This window comes from Camelus dromedarius, chromosome 10 (genome assembly GCF_036321535.1).
Source record: "Camelus dromedarius isolate mCamDro1 chromosome 10, mCamDro1.pat, whole genome shotgun sequence".
NCBI lineage: Eukaryota > Metazoa > Chordata > Mammalia > Artiodactyla > Camelidae > Camelus > Camelus dromedarius.
The window spans coordinates 66,017,630-66,040,942 of NC_087445.1; the positions used below are offsets into that span (position 1 = coordinate 66,017,630).

The following is a 23,313-nucleotide window of genomic DNA, read 5'->3' on the forward strand; positions in this document are numbered from 1 at the left end:
CTCCACCAGCCCCACTCACTGGCTCATTCATGCTCTGCGACCCCCACCCCAGCCTCACCCAGGCCTTCCCTCTACCAGGAATGCATTTCTGCCGACGGCCCCCTCACCCCCAGGCAAACAGCTACAGATCCTTCAAGTCTCAGCTCAAACCCACCCCTTCTGTGAAGCCTTCCCTCCCTTCTCCATCTCTTAGCACAGTTCCATTCTCTCTGCTCCTGAGGCATCTGGACCATCCTCCCATCTACGCATATCACGCTATACTTTAATTAACTCTTTGTCTGCCTTTCTATTATATTTCTCTACTAGATTCCTTCAGAGACTGTGTCTGAGTTGGCTCAGCCCCGGACTCTCAGTGCCCGGCACAGAGCCTGGCTCAGATATGACAAGAGTCAGAACCAGTGACAAGGGAAAGCCTCTCTGTTTGTGCCCCAGCAGTTCCCTGTGAAAAGTGACGGGAACAGCCTTCTAAACCAGCCTCCACCGCAGCCCCACGCCTGAACCACTCTCACCGCAGGGTCTGTCACTCTCAACGCATTCTGATCCCTGGAGGGATCCATCAGTTGGAAAGGAACAGAAAAGCACTTGCTTCAGAGGAGAGATGAGTGTTGCTCAAGGAAGAAATTTCCAGCTTTGCTGACTTGACTGGGAAACGGGCAGACCACATTTACTAGCTGGCAGTGTCTGTTAGATCCGAGCGGACGGGGCTTTGTCCCCTAAAGTCCTGAGCCAGCACCTGCCACACAGTTAGGAGCAGGAAAAGAGGAAGAGAAGGAATCTAAGATACTGAGCATTGACTTCTCTGTGCCAGGAACCACAGTAGGCATTTTCTCATGCGTTAAATTTTACTATCCATTTATTTAATCCTCAATTAGATATAGTCAACCCCACTTAGGAGAGAAAACATTAGTTTAGAGAAATTAAGTAACTGGCTTAGAGGCTTAAACACCTGCTGAAGCTAAGATTCCAACTCAAGCCCAGCACTGTTTCCCACTGTCCCAAAGACACCCACTAAATTGCTAAGTTTTTAGGACCCAAGGCAGTGGCATCATCACCAGCAACAAAACAGCTACATTTATTGGTCATTTATGATGTGCCAGGTATGATGCTAAGTGCTGCATCTTGTCTCCTATGATCTTCACAGCTAATGTCTGTTTTTCCTAAATGAAATGGACAGCACGGTCTGCAGAGGTAAAGATGCTGGTTCCAGTCCAAGAGCAAGCAAAGGAGCCAGGAGTCAAATCCAGTCTGACCCCCTATGCTCTGCATTCAGCCTCTCTTACGAGAAACTGGAATTTGCAAAGACAAAACTTCTTCCAACACAGGTCACTAAAACCACATCTTCTACAAGGAGACTGGCTCATAATCTTGACACTTGACCTTAAAAAAGGGGGTGGGGGAAGCTCTGATCCTTGGTAAAAATCACACTACCTCAGGTCTGTTGTAATCTTAGCCCTAACCAACCAGCCGACAGCCTACAGAGACCGTCTCCAAACTCCATGTTTTGATTGCGGTTCGCCAAGAGATGCTCTGAATGCTGTCACAGTCTCATTTGGAGCCATCCATCAACAAACACACGTGAGAACCGAAGGGGTTCAGGCTGAACTATCCTGAAATTAAACCCACTCCTGTCAAAGCACACGGGATTAGCCAGCTGGGTGACGGGTACAACTTTAATTAGGTTTTTGGGCTTTAGCCAGCAAATGCATCCCCACAGAGCTAAGTGCCCAAGTACTGAAGCACACACTTGTCAGAGTAGCGGATGACAGGTCTTGAAACAGATGAGAGCCTTATGAGACAGTCCGGGGAATCGGCTAAACCAACGTCTAATAAACGGTGCTTATAAAGGAGAAGACAAACACGGTGACTCGCTCCTCTCCTCTCCTCTCCCCTCCCAGCCCGAGGAGCACACGGAGCGCCTGAACCAGAAAGAGCAAATCTGAACCAACGATGTACCTCTATCACCCTCCACCAAACACACACACACACACACACACACACACACACACACACTCAAAGGAGCGCCCCAAGTCTCTGGAGCCAAACAAGGTATCAAAGCCAGAGATGTAAGGGCAAAGGTGGGAGAATCCAAACAGCAACCCCATTACAGACACAGAAGCTAGGACATTAGGGCCTTTTAAACATCACGGTAAGGACACGGACTTGAAATACTACGGGGTTTTGTTTGTTTTCTGCAAAGGCCTCCTGAATTTCTCTGAAGAGCTATGGGTCCCTCTGGCGGCAAGGAGGCGTAATACAACAAAGGGGATCTATCCGAGAGACCCTCACTTTCGGACCTTTTCATAAATCAGACTCCCAAGGTAAAAGCCAAAGCCTGGATTCACCAGAGCCTACCAACAGGGCCTGCACCGCTGCAAGTGCTCGATAAATGTCCCTGGAATAAACAAATGAGCGAACTGCAAATGACAACACATGCTGAGTCGACTGGCACTAGGTCACTGCAATCACAGGCAATTAAAACAAACAAACAATGAACTGATTCTCCTGGCCAAACTTCCCCGCGAGTGTTCACACACTGTCAGACACAGTGAATCCATATGCCTCGGGTCCAGGCTGCATTTTCAGACAGGCATTGCTTCCCTCCAAAATGCTTAAGAGCAGGCACAATGAAACAGCAATGTATGTGTTTGGCAGGAGCAAAGGATGGTTTGATCACATCCAAGAGAGACTGGCTTACCATCAGAAAGAATTCAGGGAATGCTACAAAACCCCGTCCTACTTGCTAGGGGACCATTGCAACAGCTCTGAGTTGGGGATCATCTCTGAACAGGGCTGCAGTATTTCCCGCTGATTTTGTAGTTCTTGTCCAAGAAATGAGAATAATGGGAAACAGCTAGACAAGAGTCCCTGGGACTGAAAACCTTCATACTTACAAGCTCACGACTTGCATGACATTGATCTGGCCCTGCGCAAAACCGCTTTTATTGAATGGGGTATTGTCGAAGGCTCAGTGTACTGCTCAGAGAACTCTATAAAAGCCCACTAGAGGCAATACCTCCCTCAGGCCTCAGTGTCAGCAAAAGCTGTCCTTTTATCTTAACGTGTTCATCCTACAGACTCTGGAGACCTGGTAACTGAATTTCCCTTTTTACTTCCACTGCTGGGAGCTACCAGCTGAATTTTAAGTTCCCCTCTTTAGTACCGTGACGGATATCACCGCACGCATTTCCACGTACTCATCTGGTTCCATTCCACTCGTTCCCCTTATTTTTCCGTGACCCTAATGCCTTTAATCTTGTTTAATTTTATGACTTTCCATAAACCTCTGAAGATGTTTCTGAAGCACAGAAAGAAATAACTTACAAGTTTTAAAGCTTCAAATAACCAAAATACTTCAAAAACTGGGTGGTCTTGAGAACAGATTATCGTGGGTAGCTGAAAAGCTGAAATCATATCAATCTTCCTTTCTGCCAAAAGCACAGGATTCTTCACATAGATATTGATGGTTTGGCACAGCCTCAGCATAGTATCTCAGGCAAAGCCTGAAATTAAGAGTCCACAGACCTGGATCCACGGCACGTATGTATGTCACTTTTCTATGTGACCGTGATCTACATTCTGAGGCTCCGATTAATCTATAAAATGGGGATAACATTTTCTACACTCAATCACAGGGCTGTGAGCACCAAGGGAAGGACAGGCCATCCTTTCATCAACTGTAAAGTACACCAAAGAGATACACACCTGAGAATCGTACCAGCTTTATTTCTGTCGCTCCAACAGCAGTTTTCATTACAAAAGAGGGTGTCAAAGATCCAGCTGAATGCGGACTGAGAACAAGATGAGTATTCTGAACACATTTTCTTACTAGTGTTTTTCAGGCCTACTTGTGGGATGCAGTGAAGTTCAAGCAAATGCTGATTATTCAAGAGTCCTGGCGGGGGAAGTTCTGAATATGCGCACAGATGGCCCAGAAACATATCTGAGCATTTCCAGCACAGAGGAACAAGTTCTTTCTTTTCCCTCCATCCCTGATGTCGCAAAGCCTGACTCACGTGTCACGTGTCCTTTCTCAACTTGTCTCCAGGCTCTCCCCAATCAATCCACTGTCGAGACACCCATCAGACAAGTCTTTCTCAACTGTAACTGTAGATCTGCAGCCCACTGCCCATAGGTCGAGTCCACACTCCCAAACTCTGTATCCAAGGACCACCACAATTCAACTTCTCTCCAGGGTGAAGCCACCCTTCGCTACAGCCCCAAACTCTTCTTCCCCCAAACGCCGCGCTCTCTCACATCTCTGTGCCTTGGCCTCCTCTTCCTTGCCGATTATCTAGTGACCTTTAACTCAAGCTTCAGAACCAGTTCAAAAGATCCTGCCCCCGGAGCCTTCTCTGATCCTGCCCTGTGCTCCCGTGATGCTCTGTTCCTCCCTCTGCCACGAACTGTCCCCAGGCCTAGTTGGAGGGCCTGCACAAAGCGTTCAAAGTGGCTGAAGGCACAAATGCAGTCCTTTCCTTTGCCAAGGCAGAAACAGAGGCCACCAAAAGGCCTGGGTTTTTGTTTGTTTCGATCCAAAAGCAACAGCAGTGGCAGCTGGCGAGCAGGAGGCTCTGGTTAATCAAAGAGCCTAGTTAACAGAGCGAGCTGAGCAGACACGCAAGGCCAGCGGATTATGCTCTACCCGCATACATCCCAGCACCATAAGGCAAGCCCACCCCCAGCACGGCTCCCCAGACCCTGAACAAGCCAGTGCCCCCAAGATCGGGTGTAAAACATGCTTATGACACAGCCAAGTTCTTAGGCTACAATCCCAAGTTAAATAGAGATGCCGATGTGATGCAATGATATGTGTACAAAAATAAAAGCAGCCAGAGCCAGATCGTCTTGTGAGAAACACCCATGGCTTCATGGAGAAAAGCAGTGGTGACGAGGCGCCAGGAAGCTCTGAGTCACGGCATGCTCACCGGGGTAAGCCTTCTGTCACCACTGTTGTTTTGGTCCTTCCAGCGCCCGGAAACAAACAGCACTCTCTGGGTCCCTGCTCACCCCCCTCCCAACCCGTGGTTCTAGGGGAGCTGCCAGTGATGGTACACCAGCTCAGGCACGCACACTTCTGACAAAGAATGAGCATGTGATCCAAGCTGGGCCTCTTGGGGTCTCACCCCCCTGGCCACCCCAAGCAGGAGACAGCGAGGGTTGGTAGAGTGTGAGGTCCTCCTTCCTCTCCCATAATGAACTGGGGAGAGGTGGTCCCGGCAAGGCTGGCAGTGTGGGGGATCCAGCCACTGGGAACGGGACTGAGTGGACGTAAGAAAAAGAGGCCAGCTCTCTGAGAGACAGACTCGGTCCCAGCAGCATGCCAGGCACCCCTGTCCTTCCAGCAGTCTAGTGACCCAAGGCAAGACATTTCCCTCTTTGCCTAAGGTACTTCAAGTTGGGTTTCTGGCACTGGCCAAAAACCTCCTACTCACAGTACACTTCATCCAGCTCCCCCTTCACTGTCATCTGCCCCTTCTGTTCCTTGCCAAACACTCCTTGCCTCCTTATGAAGATGTACGTGTGTTATTCAGGAATAAATCTTCTTATCGAGAGGAGCCCCAAATTCTTTTAGATGCACCAAGGTTTTCATGAATAAGTGAACTATGAAACCAACAATGTCTGACAATAGAGGGACAAGTAAGTAAATTACAGGGTGTCCATTTGATGTACTGTTATGCAGCCATTTCAAATGCTTACCCAGAGTACCTTATGATGTAAAGAAGCAATTACATATTTTACATACCTATGTGTGTGTGTATCCCCGAAATCCAATTTCTATCGAATAAACATTTTTACAATGATAGTAAGGAATGGAGGAGACAACCTACTAAACTAAAAAACTAAAAAAAGAACTTAAACTTAAAAAAAAAATGTTATCCAACAGTGAAAGATCTAAGAATTGATTATGACCTGCCCTCCATAGAAGGGCCCTCTGGCCAGTCTCTTCCTCACCTCATCCATAAAGGCACACTGCTCAGACCTTACACCTCCATCCACCTCAATGGCCATCTCCCCCTAGGGAGTTCCCCTGACTACTCTGTCCCACAGGGATCTTTGGCACTGACTACATAAGGGGTATTACTTAGCTCTGAGTTTTAAACTGCTCTGCATTTTGTCATGATTAACATTTTCATCTCCCTTGAAAAAAAAATAAAACATTCAAAGGTTACACCACGTATTTCCATCTGCATCTAAACCAGACACATTAGGTGCTCAATAACAATGAAAAAATATGGGAAACGGCTCTTTTAATAACATGCAATAAATTGGTATACTCCAATATTGCTGGCAGCAGCATAAATTGATCCAGCCCTTTGAACAAGTAATTTGGCAGCATGATTAACTAGTGTAAAATATTTGTACCATCTGACCCACTAATTTCACTCTTCAAAATCTATCCTTGGGATTCCAAGGGGAAAAAAAAGCCTCTGTACCCGAAGATGTTCACCGTGGCATTATTTAAACAGCCAAAACGTCCAAGAGAGAAGGAAGTTATTAAGTAAACCATGTGAAATCTATTCAGTGAAGAGCATGCACCTTTCAGCATGATCCCTCTGGCGCCTGCACAATGTGGGGAGATGGCCGTGATGAAGTAAATGATCAAAGAACACACAACAGTACGTGGCCTCTGATCAGACTGGGGCCCCAGCTGCACCAGCACTGAAGGGTGATACTGAAAAACAGTTACTCTATGAGGGTGGTGGAACTGACCGAAGGTGACATTTTCTTATATTCCTAAGTTTCCATTATTGCTCTCTTGATGTTCATTAAAATTTCTGTTAAAATATACAAACATCTGGGGGGAGGGTACAGCTCAGTGGCAGAGCATGTGCTTGGTGTGCACAAGGTCCTGGGTTCAATTCCCAGTGCCTCCATTAAAAATAAAATAATTAATTAACTTTTAAAAATATACAAACATTTGTATTTCAGTTCTCTCATCAGTGTCAGCATTAGGATTTCAAACTCTGGATCCTGATGTCCCGTCCCTGCCAGGAGCAGCCGCCAGAGAACTAACCTCTGGTACCTGCGGGCTCTCCGGAGCTCGCTAATGATGCTGACTGCCCCAGGCTCCCGTGCAGGGAATTCGCTTAACCTGAGTGTCAATGACCACTCAGACCCTATCCTACCCGACTGCACCAAGGCTTCGTGATGTGATTCTCAGGATGCTGAATACTTAAGTTTAAATATAACAGAAATTGTAAAAGATAAACTATCTTTTGTCTACCCAATTCAGAGAGAATTTTTCAAATAACTAATATCCAGTGCTAAATACAGTAGACTTAAAAAAAGACCACTCTCATGTAGGGAAATGTTGTATAATCTTTCTGGAGAACAATTTGGGTCTATCTATAAGAGTCTTAAAAATATTCATACTCTTTGACTCAGTAATTATACCTCTATCAGAAAATAATCAGTGGATAAATATTTATGTACAAGGATGTTTGTGTGTGTGTGTGTGTGTGTGAGAGAGAGAGAGAGAATAAAAGAACTGAAACATCAAATAGTTAAGACAGGTCATTTCTAGGTGATGAGACAATGAGTGAAATATTTTCTATTTTTTGGATTATTCTAAGTCTTCTGCGATGAATATCTCCCTAAAACCAGAAACAGCCCAGAGCCCAGCCCAGCAAGTGCACTGCGCACCCTGGGACCGGCGGCGGCACCACTCACGTGGACGGCGCGGTCTCCCTTGCTCCGCTCGCGGTGGGCTGCGTCCAGGTCCTTCTCCAGTCTCTCCCTCTCCCGCTGCAGGTCGCTCAGCTCCTGGGTGACTTTCTTCATGTTCCTACGCAGTCTGTGGTTCTCTGTACTCTTGGTGAGGTTTTCTGAGTGCAGCTCGGCCAAAAGGGCCGCCTTTTCTAACAGAGCAGCCTCATAATCTTCAGACCCCTAGAAGAAGAGGAGGGGAAGGCGGCTGAGCTGGTTTTCATAGCTCACTCAACAAGCCAAGAAATCTGTGCTCCTTGTTCACCTTGGTGGGGAGGGAGACATTCACGTAAACAACATTCAGGACCCAAAGCACAAATGATATGCAGGTTTGGGATAACACACGGTAATCTTTATGTTATGATGTTGATGTGAAGAGGGGAAAGGCCACAATTATTGTGTAAAAGAATGTTTTTTAAAAAACTAGAAAAAAAAGCACAAAATATTAACAGTAACTGTCTTTAGTAGGGTGGGAATATAGATGATTTTTTTCCTTTACTTCTCTGTATTTTTCATCGTTGCAAGATTAGTGAGCATGTTATTTCTATAATAGTCCAAAAAAATATTTAATTAAGTTATTTTAAAAAGACAGAAAATACAGTATCATTTGAAAAGCAGAGATGGATTCAAGCCCTGGCAATGTTCATCTCTTTTAGAATGATTCAAACCCAGAGTCATCTGGAGAAGAAGCGGGCAGCCTGGTCACCAGCAGCCACCTCAAGAGACTATAAATTCAGCAGAGATGGAGGCCTACGTGGGTCAACAACATGTTTATTTCATTAATACACAGTTTACTAGGGAAAATACACATGTGATTATCAAACATATGAAAAAATGCTGTAACTCACCAATCAACAAGAGTCAATTAAAACAAGCTTTCGTTTAACAAGTGAGATTGTTTTAATGAGAATATCCAATACTGGTGAGCTTACTGTGAAATGGCACAACTAACGTTCACGTTTCAAGAACTGATCAAGCACCTAGAAACCTAGAAATACGCTGTACATCGTACACTGAAAAAACCCGCTGTGGACAGACCATACACGTCAAGTACATGTGTATTGTATGAAGACGTTCACAATCATCCCAATAATTCCATTCCCAGGACTCAATCTCAGGAGAAGAATCCAAAATATAAGGGGGAAAAAGCCTTATACGCGAAGTCATTCATCACAGAATTAACTTAGAACAGTAAAAAATTAAGAAGCAACCTAAATGTGCAAGAATATGAAAACGAATAAAGTATGGCAAAGCCACAGAATAAAATCTTAAAATAATTTTCACAAAGAGCTGAGGGAACATTTCTAAGTCACAATGTTACAGTAAAAAATAGAAAATCAAACTGTAAATGATCTAAAAAATAAAAGCTATGTTTAGGGGAAAGCCTAGAAGGAAAAAATACCAAAATGATTATAGTGGCTGGGTGATTTCCTCATTTCCCTTTTTTTTCCTTCTTTCTAGTCTTCTGGGGGGAAAAAATGAAGCATATATATAATACTTAGAATCAGGAGAAAATAAACTTTTTAAAAAATATGTCCTTTGAATGAGCTTGAGGACAAGATTAAAAACTTAACAGCAAGGGATGCCTGAGCTGTCAAGGTCACAACTCAGGCTGTGGAGTGAAAGAATTGGCCCCAGCTTCCGGGCCTTTCCAGAAACCCATCCCTGCCCCCATCGACAGTTACGTCTTAGTCGTTCAGCAGAGCTGGGCCACAGCCACAGCTGACCAGGAGGTGGCCACCTCTCTGCTCCTGGGGCCCCGCAGCCCAGCCATCTGGTCCCGTGTTTCCCCAACTATTACTCAGGTCACAGCAACGGAGACTGAGGGAGAACACCACTCAATTCCAAAGTTTTATAGACACTTCTGTCTTTGTTTCCTTTAAAATTAAAATAAATAAAAAGAAATGGGAAACCTAGGTCACAGGCCAAAAAAAAAAAAAAAAGTATCTGGGCAGTGCTTATTTAAATAAACTCAAAAAAGAAAAGGAGATAAACAACGATTTGGGGAAATGCTCACCTTGAACAATTTTCATAGTTCCCTTTATTAAGCACTGATTATATATGAGCTAACCAGGCGCTTTTACACCATTACCTCTCCATTTCTCACACCAGCCCTACAAAGCACACGTTATTATCCCTCTGAAAGTAACTGAGGCTCAGACCTGTTAAATGACTAGTGATTAAATCTGGGATTCAACTGACCCCAGAACCTGTGTTCTTTGCACAGCACTGTTCTGCCTTGCCCATTCCAGGGAAGATTTCAATTAACACCAATAAACTACCAAAAATTAAAACTGTAATACAGAAGACTATTCAAGGGGGGAAGGCAAGAGACAGGAACACCAGTTAGGAGCTTGTTAAACATAGGACAGCCATGGTTGTTATTAAAATAATAGTTATTATAAAGTGATGAAGGTTCTGCAGGATTATCACATAAATAAGGATGACTAAGCCTCTTTAAAAGTCTAAATGCAAAGAATTCAAATTCATCCATTCAATTCACTTCATAAAAATACTTCCCGTGTTAAATTTTCCTTAAATGGCTTTTCGAAAAACTTCTTTGGAGGGTCTTTTACCTCTTTCTGCACAACACCCTGCATTTTGAATTCTACTTCATCAGTCCAGTGCTAACAACCAGGCGGCAAATATTTGGCCCAATTAGACACGGTCATAAACTAAAACCCAAATAAAATATTAAACAAATCGTTCTTCCCCACAGTGTAGAAACATGTTGAATTTAATAAAAAAAGAGAGACAGCCCAGAGTTCAAAGACCAGTTCCAGCTGTGTAACTTGGGAAAGGTCACCTTCTTCGAGGCTCAGCTTCCTTATCTGTGAAAGGGATGATCTTTATTTCACAGGGTCATTGTGAAGATTAAATATGGCACATAAAGTACTGTCTCAGGAGGTGCAGGATAAAGAAATCTAGGCCCCCTTTTCCGTCACTGGCTCTATTATCTTTCATTCCCAATCAAGTGATAACATGGAGTGTTTCCCCAAACCAAAAATTACATGTATAACACCATCAACTGAGAATTTGAAAAACAGACCAAAGTAAATACTGTATTTTTACGCCAGAAGATTACACCACCCAACTTAAGGATGAGTTAACATTTATTGAGTTACTTACTAGCTGTGCCCAGATACACTTTCTTGCTTAATCCTTGTAAGGATTCTGTGACATAAGTGTGACTATCTGAATTCTACAATGTACAAGCAGGCTGGGAGAGCTCAAACATCTTGCCCGAGGTTACACAAGTTAGTGAAGCAGAGTCAGGATTCAAAGCCATGCCCCCTGCCATGTTCCTCCCAGTAAAAATAATATGATACACACATACAATGGACTATACGCAGCTGTAAAAGACTGAAAAAAAAAAAAGCACACAGACACAAACACACACACACACACACAAACATGCATGTCAAACTGCTGAAATCTGAATAAGGTCAATGGACTGCATCAATGTCCTGGTTCTAATACTGACCTACAGTCATGCAAGATGCTAACTTTGGGAGAACCAGGTAAAGAGTATACAGACATCCACTGCCTGTGAATCGACAATTATCTTAAAATGATTTTTTTTTAAGTTTAGATAGATAGATAGATAGATAGATATATACTGCCATGCCAAGAATGTTAGATTTAAAAAAAGGTTACAGAACAAAATACGTATTATGATCCTATTTAATTTTTCAAAGGTTATATGTTTGTGTGTGTGTGTGTGTGTGTGTGTGTGTGTGTGTATATGCATTGAAAGAGTCAAGGTGTTTACAGAGAACATCTTTACATGTCAGTTTATTGGTGACTTTTATCACCATTTTTACCCATTTTAAATATTCTATAAATTTCCTACAATGTGCAATTTTACTTTTACAGGCAGGTAGGGGCGGGAAAAGAAATAATGTTACTTCTACGCTGTAACCTTCCCGGAGTCACACCTGTGACTGGAATTCCCATCCTGCACTGTGGCCACGGCCCTGAGAGTCTGAAATCCACTTGCGCTGCTTCCCTGTCAAGCTTGATGCCAGCCTGGTGAGCCCTGGCTCTTCTACTCAGGCTGCAAACGTTCAAATCATGTGACATCCCCAAAAGGTCCCAGGACGTGGAAGACAGTGCATTCTCAAGTGCCCGTGCAACCTTCAAACTATACACACTTCTTAATGAACTAGCCAATACAAGCAAATGGTGTGTATTTACTCACACGCATAATCAGACTGGAGAAAAGAACACAGACTTTGGAGTCAGACTTGAGTTCCAGTTCTGGCAACCTGTCAAACAGGGAAGCACTCTACCTTCATGGGTAAGGAGTAAACCAGTGCTCTCTGAACAGTGAATATGGCATGTGGACCTGTGGAATTTCAACCATCCCTGGTCTCCATACACTGCAAGATGAGAAACCCAGCCAACAGCGTAAATTACAAGACCTCAAAAACCACTCTGCACAGGGAACTATATTCAACATCTTGTGGTAACCTTTAATGAAAAAGAATATGAAAATTAACTATATGTATGTATATGCATGACTGGGACATTGTGCTGTACACCAGAAATTGAACATTGTAACTGATTATAATTCAATTTTTTAAAAAAATGAATTGAGAAAAAAAATACTGTGAAAGCCTTTCAACCAGGAATGAGGGTTATGAAATTAATAAATGTACATAGTAAGTCTAGGTAACATTTAAATGTGTAAGACTCCTTTATTTCCTTCAAGGCTCAACAAGAAAAATATCACACTTGTAAAGATATCTGGCCCCTCTGCTTATCTATTGCCAACATATATTTTTTTCTCAAGAAATGGGAAATATGAATGGTTTTCCTAAGAATTCAATTTTTAAGGCTTATTATTTCCTAAGCAAGGGGGGGTGGAAAAAAACTCAGGGTAAAGTGTAATCTCAGCTCCACTTCATCAGCCACTGTCTAAACAGTGGAGGAAGGCAAGTCTGAGAGTCCAGAACACAAGATTTGTCTATGTTTCACGGGCACCATGATTTACACCAAATTACTTCGATTACTCTTATTGGGAACCGAAGCTCTGCAAAAGATAAGGCCGGGGATATGAATCTTAGGAACCAAACAGTCTTCAATTCGATTTAACTCCTAACCTCTGCTTAATAACGAAAAACAACAGGGGTGGAGGAGGTGGGAGGGAGGAGCTTTAAGGCAGTACGGACATAATCAGATGACGGAGCTTCCTTGATTCATTAGTTATCAGTAACAGGTATACACTGTATAGGGACACTAGAAACGTGGGAAGGAAATGTTAGAATAATTAAAAACACTTAACTAAAATTAGCAAGAGAGAGGGGAGATGGGAGGGGATGACCAGCAGGAGTCCTTGCAGGACAACTGCGGAGGGGGGAAAAAGAGAAAAGGCGGGGCATCTAACCCAGGCCTAGAATAGAAAGTGGAGGGGGCAGAGTATGTGCAGCCAGGCGAGGCGAGGTAGGGGGCGATGGGGAAAAGCACAGGCCTGGGAGTGAGACTGAGTCTGGGGTCGAATCTGTGCTCCTCCACTCACCACTTCTGTGACCCTAAGCAAGAGACTTGAATCTCTGAACCCAGACTTCCTCACAGTAAACAAGGATATTCACAGTGCCTACTTCGTGGAGCTGTTGCATGATTCACTGGGCTGATCCACAGAGGGCACTCAGCACAGGGCTCGGCACATGGTCTGTGTTCCATAAATGCCAGCCGTGATTATTAGCAATAATTTACATTTCAATCCGGGCCCTGCCATTTGCAAGCTGTGTGACAGTGAAGAAACTGCACACCCTTGCTGAACTTCAAAACCCCTACAAGTACAAAGGGGATGAAAATGACCTTCCCCACAGGACTGAGGATTAAATGAGATAATCCACGCAGTTTACAGTCTACTCTTGGCACAGCGGAAGCTCAGCACTCCTCACCGTGGGCATAGCTGTCGTCATTGTCACTGTCATGGTGAGGACGGGGCCAGAGAAGCCCCCAAAGCTGCTGGAGAAGCTCCTTTAATTAGACGGAGCAAATTCTATTACTCGAGACCACGCAGAGCTCTCCTTGGATCCTTTCAGCGGCGAAGTCCTGACCTCACCAGGAGTAAGAATCAAAGAGAGAGTCACTTCGACCAAAGCAAACGCTTACCTGGACCTTCTGGGTCTGTGCTTTCTGGGGGGCCTCTCTGGCTTTAGCAGCGGCAGCACTGAGCTCTTTGATTTCGGAGTTAAGTTCTTCAATCTGGGTGAAAATAAGGAACAGCAGCCAGGAATGCACCCGGGCTCTCGGCGCACAGCCCAAATGCTGTTCCTGCTGCACTGGGTGGTGCTTATAACCCAGGGCTTTGTAGTCAGAAAAGGGGGATTTCAAGTTTGGCTGTTTAGGAGCTGGATGACCTCAGGCCAGGCACTGAATCTCTTTGAGACTTAATTCCCTCAACTATAAGACGAGGACGTGACCACTCACCCAACTACAGGACTGTATGGCGTGTCCCGGCCCTAAAATGTCGCCCAGCTCACACTAACTGTTACGATGATTGTCCATAGGGATGACCCACCGAACCACCTAGCCTGGCTATTCCCAGAACTCCTCATCCCCCAGTGACCTTCTCCTCCAGCCCAGAGTCGGCCAGGAACCCCTCTGGCCACACTCTGCAGGGCTGTCCCACCACCGGTGCGCTACATACCAGAGGTCTCCGACTTCAGCTGGGCCACGAACTCCCAGCACATGACACAAATCACGCCCATTGTTATGAACCGAGTTTCTGCTGCAGCCAACAGTGTTGGTTTCTCCAACCCCTGTCTCCTCTGGCTTCCTCAAGCCCACAGACTCCTGGCTGGCGTCCACTCCTGCAGCTACCCCTCCCCGTCCCTTTGAGCCTCCCCTCCCTATTCCTGCCTTGGTGCTGTCCCCTGCCGTCCCATCCTCACCCTCTTCTTTCCCACCCCACGCTCTCCTCGGATAAGGAGACCAACTCTCAGAATTTTCACTCGCATCTGTACAGGACTGACTCTCAGATCTACCCCCTCAAGCCGGAGTCCTCTCCAAGCTGTAGACTTGCTTATCTGTCTGCCTCCTGGACATCTCACCTGAGCAGTCCCTGGGCTCCTAAAAGTCAGTACTTTCTAAACAGACTCATCACCTTCATCACCAGTCCCACCCCTCCACCATACTCCATTCTCTCTGCTGTTGTCTGAGTTGGTGGCCCCCTCGTGTCCCAGTCATGCCAGTCAGAAGTCACCCTTGACTGCTCCCTCTCTCCAGGCCTACATCTAACCACCAAATTTCCCCAGATTTACTTCTCATTTTCAGTTATTCCAACTTCACTTCTTGAATAAGCCCTACACCTCCATTCTGGCTTCTCTGAACTAGAGGGCTTTCAGCTCAGCTACTGGCCTCCCGGCCGCCGTTCCCTCTCTCCCCCCACCCATTTCCCGGATTCAGCCACAGGCCTCTCTCCCCGGCAGATGTGATAACGCCCCTCCTGCTTAAGAGGCTGCACGGCACAGCACGGCAGGCACAGAGCAGCTGGGCGTGCTGCGCTCCCCAACACCGGGGCCCCGTGCCACCCGCCAGCTGCTTCCCCCGCCTCACTTAGCTTCTGCACTGGATGCTCTGACAAGCTCTAACTGTTTTGTTTCCACAAACACACATGGGGCTCTTTCCTAACTTAGTACCGTGACCAGTGTCCTCCCCTGTGCACGAAATGGCCTCCTAGTCTCTGCCTCCCTCCCCAGCTAACTCCTAGTCATCCTTTAAGATTCAGCTCAGCTTCTCCTCAAAGAAGCACTCCCCTCCCTCATCCACAACCTAACCTGGACCAGGCTCCCTCCCCTCCGTGTCCACAGCCCCCTGCACTTCCCTCAGTTACAGCACCTCCACTGTCCCCTCTCCCCACCAGGCCTGTAAGCAGAGCTGCGCTTTCCTCTCCGCATCCGTGCCTGGCAGTTACTGAGACAAAACAGATCGCTACTCACAAAAGGAAAACCACAAGGAACCATCAGCCACCACCTTGGATCCAAAGGCAACAAGCCAGGTGGCAGAAGTCAAGGGTGACTTCTGGCTGGCATGACTAGGGACAGGAGGGTGCCACCGACTCAGACAAAAGTAGAGAAAACGGAGTATAACGGTGAGATGGGGCTGGCGATGGAGGTGATGAGTCTGTTTCCAGAGTACTGACTCTGAGGAGTGGGTGGACCATTCAGGTGAGATGTCACAGTCTTGGCCCTGCCTCCCCAAACTCCATCATCTCAGTGTTCTGTTGTCTTTCAAAAGACTAGACCCTCATTGTCCAATATGGCAGCCACTAGCCACCTCTGGCTACTGAGCACTTGAAACGTGGTCTGTCTGACCTGAGATGTGCTGTAAGCGTATCTGGACTTCCAGGACAAAAGTCAGATTTTAAAAATGTTAAATCCCTCATTATTATTTTTGTATATTGGCTGAAATAATAACATTTGGCATATATTCATTATTGAAGTTAATTTCACCTGTTTCTTTTTATTTCTTTTAATGTGGCTACTAGAGATTTTGAAATTACAAGAGTAACTCACATCCCATTCACACTGGACAGCGCTGGGTTAGATACCCCAAAGGGACTTCTAACTGACTGCAGGGCCCTCTCCCCACTGCTGGCCTCATCTCGGCTCCCTTATAAACTCTTCACCTAAAGCTAAAAATTCAGGGTAGGACAGGCCAGTCACAGAAGCTAATAAAGAAAAATCTCACTTCAGCTGTATCAGACATACCTCTTTTTCCTTTGACTTTAATGCCATGGTTAGACCCTGAATGGCTTTATCCCTCTTTAAACTATTTTTCTTTTCTGTAGCAATTTCTCTTTCCTTCTCTCTCAGGTCCTCCTGAAGTGCCTAAATTAGATTAGAAAAAAGATTCACTAAGTTGATGCGTTCTAACCAAAATGCACTGTAAATATATCTTTAAGAGCACACTCAAAAGCGGTTATTCTATCTTCTTCCTGTCAACCTGTGATTAATGTTTCCAAGCAGAGCTGAACGCAGCAGCGTCGGCTCCGAGTTACTGTGTTACCGCTCACGGCAACAGGGCTGGGTGCAGGAAGGGGCTCAGATCAGTTAAGAAGATGACAGCTATTCCTATGGGAAGGACTCCAATGCCTTCTGGAATTTGAATACAGTCACATCAGAGCCTTTGAAACCGTACCAGGTTATTTGGGGGAAATAACAGATCATTAATTTCATTCCTTAATGCTACAAAAGCTAGCAGAGAATTCTGTTTGATGGAGACTGAATATATATGTTCATAGTCTGAGTTCATTTCTAAAGATAATCACCGCTGCTTCCCCCCTGGGCTGTTGTGAGGATCAAATGAGATAATGGACGTGGAAGTGCTTTCTAAGCTGGCAGGCGCCACACAAATGCCAGCTGCTGTGACCAGGGGACCCTGGAGCAGTGGCTTTGCAATCAGACTGGCAGGTCTGCATCCTTGCTACACCTCTTCCGAGCTACGTGACCTTGGGTACAGGACCTCACCTCCCTGAGCCTCACGCGTTACATCTGCAAAATGGGAATGCCTACTTCTCAGAGCTATCGCAAAGATTCAGAAACCGCTTCCAATGTGCCTAGAGCTTGACTGACAGGCAGGAGCACACAATGAGTGACAGCCATTGTCATACGGACTCACACGGAACCATCTAGTGCACTCAGAAGAAAGCAAGAGGCAAGGATAAATCCTCAACCCATTTTTAAAAATTGTATCAACATACCTGGATCCTCTCCTCAAAGCGATTTCTCTCCTTCTGGCGCTCCATTCGTGCAGCCTAAGAAAAGGTATTCATTGGTGCCCAGAAGGGACCCACAATCCAGTAGCTCCCCCAGGACAATCAGAATGGGCACTTCATTTACTTTCGGCTCCCCGCAGATGAGGAACTCATGGAAGCCAGCGTCCACCCCTCCTGTCTCACCTAGAGTCCCGCCCCAGTGGGGGACAACGTAAAGACGAGCAACCCACCCTGCCTGACCACCGACCCCACAGAGTGAGCCAAGAAGCTGGGACCGTGCCAGGGGCCTACGAAAGCCGGGGGCCTGGGGAGCCAGGAGGGGTCAGGAGGGGCAGATGAGGGCTGATTACAGGTGGCGGGAGCGTACAGCTCAGCGGTAGAGCGCATGCCTCGCATGTACGAGGTCCTGGGCTCCATCCCCAGTACCCTGATTAAAATAAACAAACAAACAAACCTAATTACCTCTCCCCCTCGCCAAAAAAAAAAAACTAACTGGTGAGGCCAGAGGGTTCATGACTATGGTCGGGACAGAGCAGACCCTGCTCTGTGAAGAGATCAAGACTTGCCAGAAGCATCGGAAGTCCCCTGGCGTGAACCAACCACATGCCACAGCCACCCGGCTTCCAGTCAGAACCGGAAGGCCTCCCCTAGGCCCACCCGCACCCCCGGGCCTGCCCACCCTTTCAAGACAGCCTGCCGTGAAGGCCGCCTCGTGTGGGGCTGGGGTCCAGGGAGGCCTTGGGGGCTGGTACTAGCGTCCCAGCTCCTGAAGCCTAAGAAAATACGACGACTCCTCTGAGTGCGTTTCTATACTTACAAGGGGACCGTGATCTCTGCCCCGCAAGGTGGCCAGGATTAACTGAGGAGCACGCTGACCCCCTTCAAGTGCTGTCAGGCCCAATGTAAGTTACTTCCCTTCCCCCCTGCCATCCCCCGACACCCGTCTCTGAAGTTTCAGACCAAAGTTGGCCTCAGGCCTGTCTCTAACTACAGAGGCCAGACACGTAAGGCCCACAATTTCATCCTAAAAAAAACCCGATGGATGAAAATAAAGTCCCCAGGCAACAACAAATTAACACATGGTAAAACAGAGGCAGGCAGGTGTGGACTGTTTTTTTTAACCAACTCTGTATGAACACAAGGCTGGAAGGAAAAAAGATGCCAGGGCCCCCGACAAAGGAAGTTTCTGGTAATTCCTCAGCTGACAGGGAGCTAATATACAGAAAGGCCGTTCCGTTTCCCACAGAGGACTCTGGTCGCTAATTAAAGTCCCCTCTCCATGTCCCGGCGCCTCACCTCAGCCTCTCTCTCCCCGTCTCCCCTCAGAGTGGCAGAGAGTCCTCGGGGCTCTCCAGATGACACGTTTTCATCAGGAGATGCCATCTGAGATTTCTCCTCTTTAAGGCACTGAATTAAAGCTTCTTTGCTCTTCAAAGACAGCTTCAACTCCTCAATCAGTCTAAAAGAGAACAAAATTTAAATATTAATTCTAAGCTGTTCTCTTAGCTCAGTGGAGCAGGAGGAGGTGGGAAATGGGGCCAGACACCTTCAAAGTAGACGTGTCCAACGACTGAACACAAACGGAATAGCACTTTGCAGGTGGGAGATTAAGGGACAGAATTCGAGTGGCATTACCAATCCCCTCACCTCCAGCCCTGCCAGAGGTCAATCCAACCTCTGAGCCACCAGACTGTGGTCTGACTGAGTCACACCCCTGCTCAAAGCTCAAAGACTTTCATCGCCCCCACCATCTACAGAAGAGGGTTACTAATTTTTTTTTTCCTGGCCAAGAAATCTCTCCCAAAGAAATCTGGCAGTGAGACCAAACACAACCAATAAAGCAGAACTGTTCCAGTGAGTGCCAAAAAACCCAAGAACACCTCTCCCAGGCCTCTCAGGGCAAGGTCTAAAGCAGACAGATTTTCAAGATAAAGGCCAAACTCCTCGGCAAGGTGTTCCAGGCCCCAGCTTTCAGGGCCTAGCAGATCAGAGGCCATGCTGACCAGTTTCATCTCTCACAGGAGACCATCGCCCTCTCTGTCACCACTCAGAGCCTCCCTCCCAGGCCTCTCCGGAAGCCCGGCTGTTGTGTGTCTCTGGACCACGCCCACACCCTCTCCCCGAATGCCCCCCGCAGCCCTACTCCCACCACCGCCTGACAATCACCCATTCATCCTGTCAGGCTTAGTAAGGCGTTACCTCCCCTCAAGGAAGTTTGCCCACCCACACCCCAAGAGGCCCCCTCAGGTAAAGCTGGACACATCTTTCTCCAGTCCACCCAATGACCCCACATCAACTGTTCCTGACCACAGCCAAGTTACTTAACCTCTCGAGGCCTGCATATCCTCAGCTGTAAAATGGGGGTTACCTGCTTATGTGGAATGGAGAGAAGCTCCAGGCTCATGACAGAACCAGCAAATGACAGTGGCTATAATTACTACTTTTTCTTAACATTCAACAATTAACATTTTGTCAGAGGATTCTAGAACAGTCTTTCCAGCTAAGGCTAGAAAGCTACTCAGTATGGGAGAAAGAGCAAAGGCTTGAGAGAGCGTCCCAAGGCGAAGGTGAGGAGTGAGCTGAGAGCAGTTAAAGCACCTAGCAATACGCATTTGAATATCTGATTATCTGCGTCCACCCAAAATTCCTATGTTGAAATCCTAAGCCCCAAAGGCGATGGGATTAGGAGGTGGGGCCTGTGGGAGGAAGTAAGGTCCTGGAGGTGGAACTCTCAGGAACAGGAGCAGTGAAGCTCCAGAAAGACCCCTCACCCCTTCCACTATGCGGGGACACAATGGAAAGTCCACGACCTAGAAGGCACTCGCCCTATCGTGTCCGCACCCTCATCTTGGACTTCACGCCTCCAGAACTGTAAGAAATAAGCTTCCGTTGTTTGTAACCTACCCAATCTGTGGTATTTTGTATTATGTTACCCAAACAGACTGAGACAATGGGGTACTCAGCGAACCAAGTAGCACCAGTACAATGCTCCCCAAAACCTGGAAAGAGGAGCAAGACTGCCCTCTGGGGGTTCAACTCGGAAACCATCACAAACAATTCAAGAGAGATGAAGTCACCCAACTGTACACTTAGCACAATGTGTTGTGTTGCATGTAACTTACACTTCGATAATACTGATTTGCTGTAGCTCCCTTAGAGCAAGTTCCAGAAAGGGATGAAACTGAGCAGGGCAGGCCCGTGGGGACAAGCCGGAGCACCAGCCCACCTCAGGGAGAACCTCAACCCCGCCAGGCCAAGGCCCAGTCCGGCCACGCCTTTCAGGTTTTCCAGAGAAGCTGGAAATCTAGACTTTCACATTAAATTAGATTTTTTTTTTGTATTAGCAACAAATTCACACTTTAAAAAGCACCATGCAATCCAAACAAAACCCATATGTTGGCCGTATGGCCCTTCAGGGCTCCTCAATGCCGACTGCCTTAAAGATGCAGGCTAGCTGTGAGGCCGGGCTGAAGGGAAGCAAGCAGCAGCGAAAGCACGTACCTTTGCAAAGGGTGGTGAGCGCCCAGGAGGACACGGGCAGTGTCCGTCCCAGCGAGGGCCCTGCCTGGCGACAGTCGGTCCTGGCCCCATCTCACCAGGGCATATCCAAGCCTGTTCCAATTCTGCAACTCACCTGCTGCCCTCGATTTCACTTCCTGGGAAAGTATGCCGTCAGGGAGGGAGCACACTGATCTAGTCCCAGGAGAGGCCCGCCAGCACAGGACCACAGCCGAGCCGGCAGAAATCCAGAGGTGGCATCTGGCTGAGTCTCTGCAAGTGGGGCTGGGGCACCTCTAACCCCGAGAGCCAGCCACATCTGCGGGACTGACGCATCAGTCTGCTTTGCCCGCCCAGCCGGACCCAGAGGACACCCAACCTGACCATTCACATCCATGGAGACCCTACCGACTGGGTAAGCACTCAAAAAGCATTAACCCTTCCCAAAAAGGCTTCCCTCTTCCAAAAGATGAGAAGCCAAGCTTCTTCAGCATGTGCTAACAGGGACAATGATGACTGTGAAATGTGCCTGGCCCCATCCATGTGGACCTTAGCGTGTGTCTCACCCCAACTCCCAGCGCTCTTCTTCTGATAAGCCTTCCCTGTCCCACACCCAAGCACAGCTATCAGTCCCGTGGTCTTGTCACAGCCCAGAACCCTGACCCCAATCACGACTTAAACACCTGTCCCCTCCCCCGCTCCAGGAGCTCCATGGAAGGAAGACAGTGGTCAGCCCTGCCTTCCTGGCACCCAACCCAAGGCTGTGCTCAGGAGTTGGCCAACAACAAATCTGCATCTCCTTTTTTTTTTTTTTTTCAAAATTACTGTAATTTATTACTGTATCTCTGCCTTCCTAGTATAGCTATAATATTAAAAAAAAATATGGAACGTTTCACGAGTTTGCGTGTTATCCTTGTGCACGGGCGATGCTAATCTTCTATCATTCCAATTTTAGTACATGTGCTGCCGGAGCGAGCACTGCATCTCCTTGAATTCTGACCTTACTCCACATGCCCAAGCGTCTCCTGGACTCTCCTCTCAGATGCCAACAATCCTTCAACCCAACACACCCAACTGAAAGTTCACCTGCCCACCACCGCTACCCGAAAACAATCTCTTTCTTTCTCCCTTTCTCCCACAAACTCAGCAAACTGCCCTACCATCCCACAGTTGCTCAAAACCTGGGTCAGGTGGATCTCTGCAGCCTTTTCCCTCGCCCCAAATCCATCAGCCACCAAGCCCCGCAAGCAGTCATGTCATCTGTGCCTGCTCTTCCCCAGTCCTGGTTCTGTCACCCCAGGCCTCGTCACCAGCACTTCTTGTCTGGACTTCAGCATCAGCCCAAGAACCAATCTTCCCAATCAGCCCCACTGCCGATGCATCCTCCAGCGCAGCCAGGGGGTATCTCTGTAAATTTAAACCTGAGCCTGTCATACCCCCACCCCCACCCTCAACTCTTCTCACAAGCCCTGAGGACAAGAGCCAACTCCTCAACAAGGCCCACCCGAGCTGCCCAGCTCCTCCTCCCTCCCTTACAGAACACAACGCTGCATTTCTTTCAGTTCCCTGACCATGTTTTAGGACGATTTCTGTCCAAACAAGCCCGGCTCGTCAATGGATAGGTCAGAGGTTAACCAGAAGTTTCACTTGTATTTAGTTAACTCACCCCTCCACTTAGCAACCACCAAAGCAAGGCGAGAGCATGAAAATGTAAGATTTGGGGGGGTTGGGGGGGGTGTATCACTCAGTGGCAGAGCACATGCTCAGCATGCACGAAATACTGGGCTCAATCCTCAGTGCCTCCACTTGAAAAAAAAAACGTTAAAAAAAAATTTTAAACTTTTTTTAAAATGTCAAGATTTGTGGTAAAGAATAAAATCCTCAACTCTCTCCTAACCAGTTTTGATCAAAAGTTTGGTTGCAAGACATCATGGGCATTAAAGATTGCCTAGAAACCAAACGGTCCAGCCATTTCTCTGGACCAATGGCACACACTTTATGTCTGGACCATTGAAGAGCTCTGCACTTGGTCTACATCATTTTGGCCCATTGCACTGTGCTAATCTGGGCCCTCAGCCTGCATTGAAAGATATAATGGGAAATCGGACACAGAAAATTCACTAGTGTTTTATTGTGGGAATGTAGTCACTTACTATTTCCTTTGGGAAAATCTATTGGAAAAATTTCTCTCTGACAGTGTCAAGTAAAACCGGGCTTCTCCTGAGTTACTAGCTTGTTCTGTCTTGTGAGCAATGTGACTCTTTTGTCCACCAGGGTTGTTTTTCCCTTTTTCCTTCGGCTGCCCGGAAGCTTGTGGCAAGACTGAATGCTAAACTTAGTATCTGAGTAGAACTTTTCAGCATGAATTTCTGTCTACT

The 23,313-nt window shown here is 46.9% G+C and overlaps 1 protein-coding gene and 2 non-coding genes across 12 annotated transcripts in view; 1 reads left to right on the top strand and 2 right to left on the bottom strand.

Moving 5' to 3' along the window:
- Positions 1 to 23,313, bottom strand: part of CDK5RAP2 (CDK5 regulatory subunit associated protein 2) — a 167,388-nt gene that overhangs the window by 103,677 nt on the left and 40,398 nt on the right. For 7 of the 10 annotated variants that reach the window (XM_064490460.1, XM_064490462.1, XM_064490461.1 and 4 more), the window contains exons 8-12: positions 18,734 to 18,896; positions 17,423 to 17,476; positions 16,431 to 16,550; positions 13,831 to 13,923; positions 7,645 to 7,890 (exon numbers count right to left, since the gene is read on the bottom strand). In XM_064490460.1, the coding sequence (XP_064346530.1) occupies positions 7,645 to 7,890; positions 13,831 to 13,923; positions 16,431 to 16,550; positions 17,423 to 17,476; positions 18,734 to 18,896 (676 nt within the window). The remainder of the gene's footprint in view (positions 1 to 7,644; positions 7,891 to 13,830; positions 13,924 to 16,430; positions 16,551 to 17,422; positions 17,477 to 18,733; positions 18,897 to 23,313) is intronic. The other 3 variants (XM_031450326.2, XM_031450323.2, XM_031450327.2) reach the window with 1 other exon arrangement.
- TRNAT-GGU (transfer RNA threonine (anticodon GGU)) lies at positions 6,803 to 6,875 on the top strand. Its single transcript has one exon. It is a non-coding gene; the product is annotated as a tRNA-Thr (tRNA).
- Positions 21,812 to 21,914, bottom strand: LOC116152811 (U6 spliceosomal RNA). Its single transcript, XR_004136517.1, has one exon. It is a non-coding gene; the product is annotated as a U6 spliceosomal RNA (small nuclear RNA).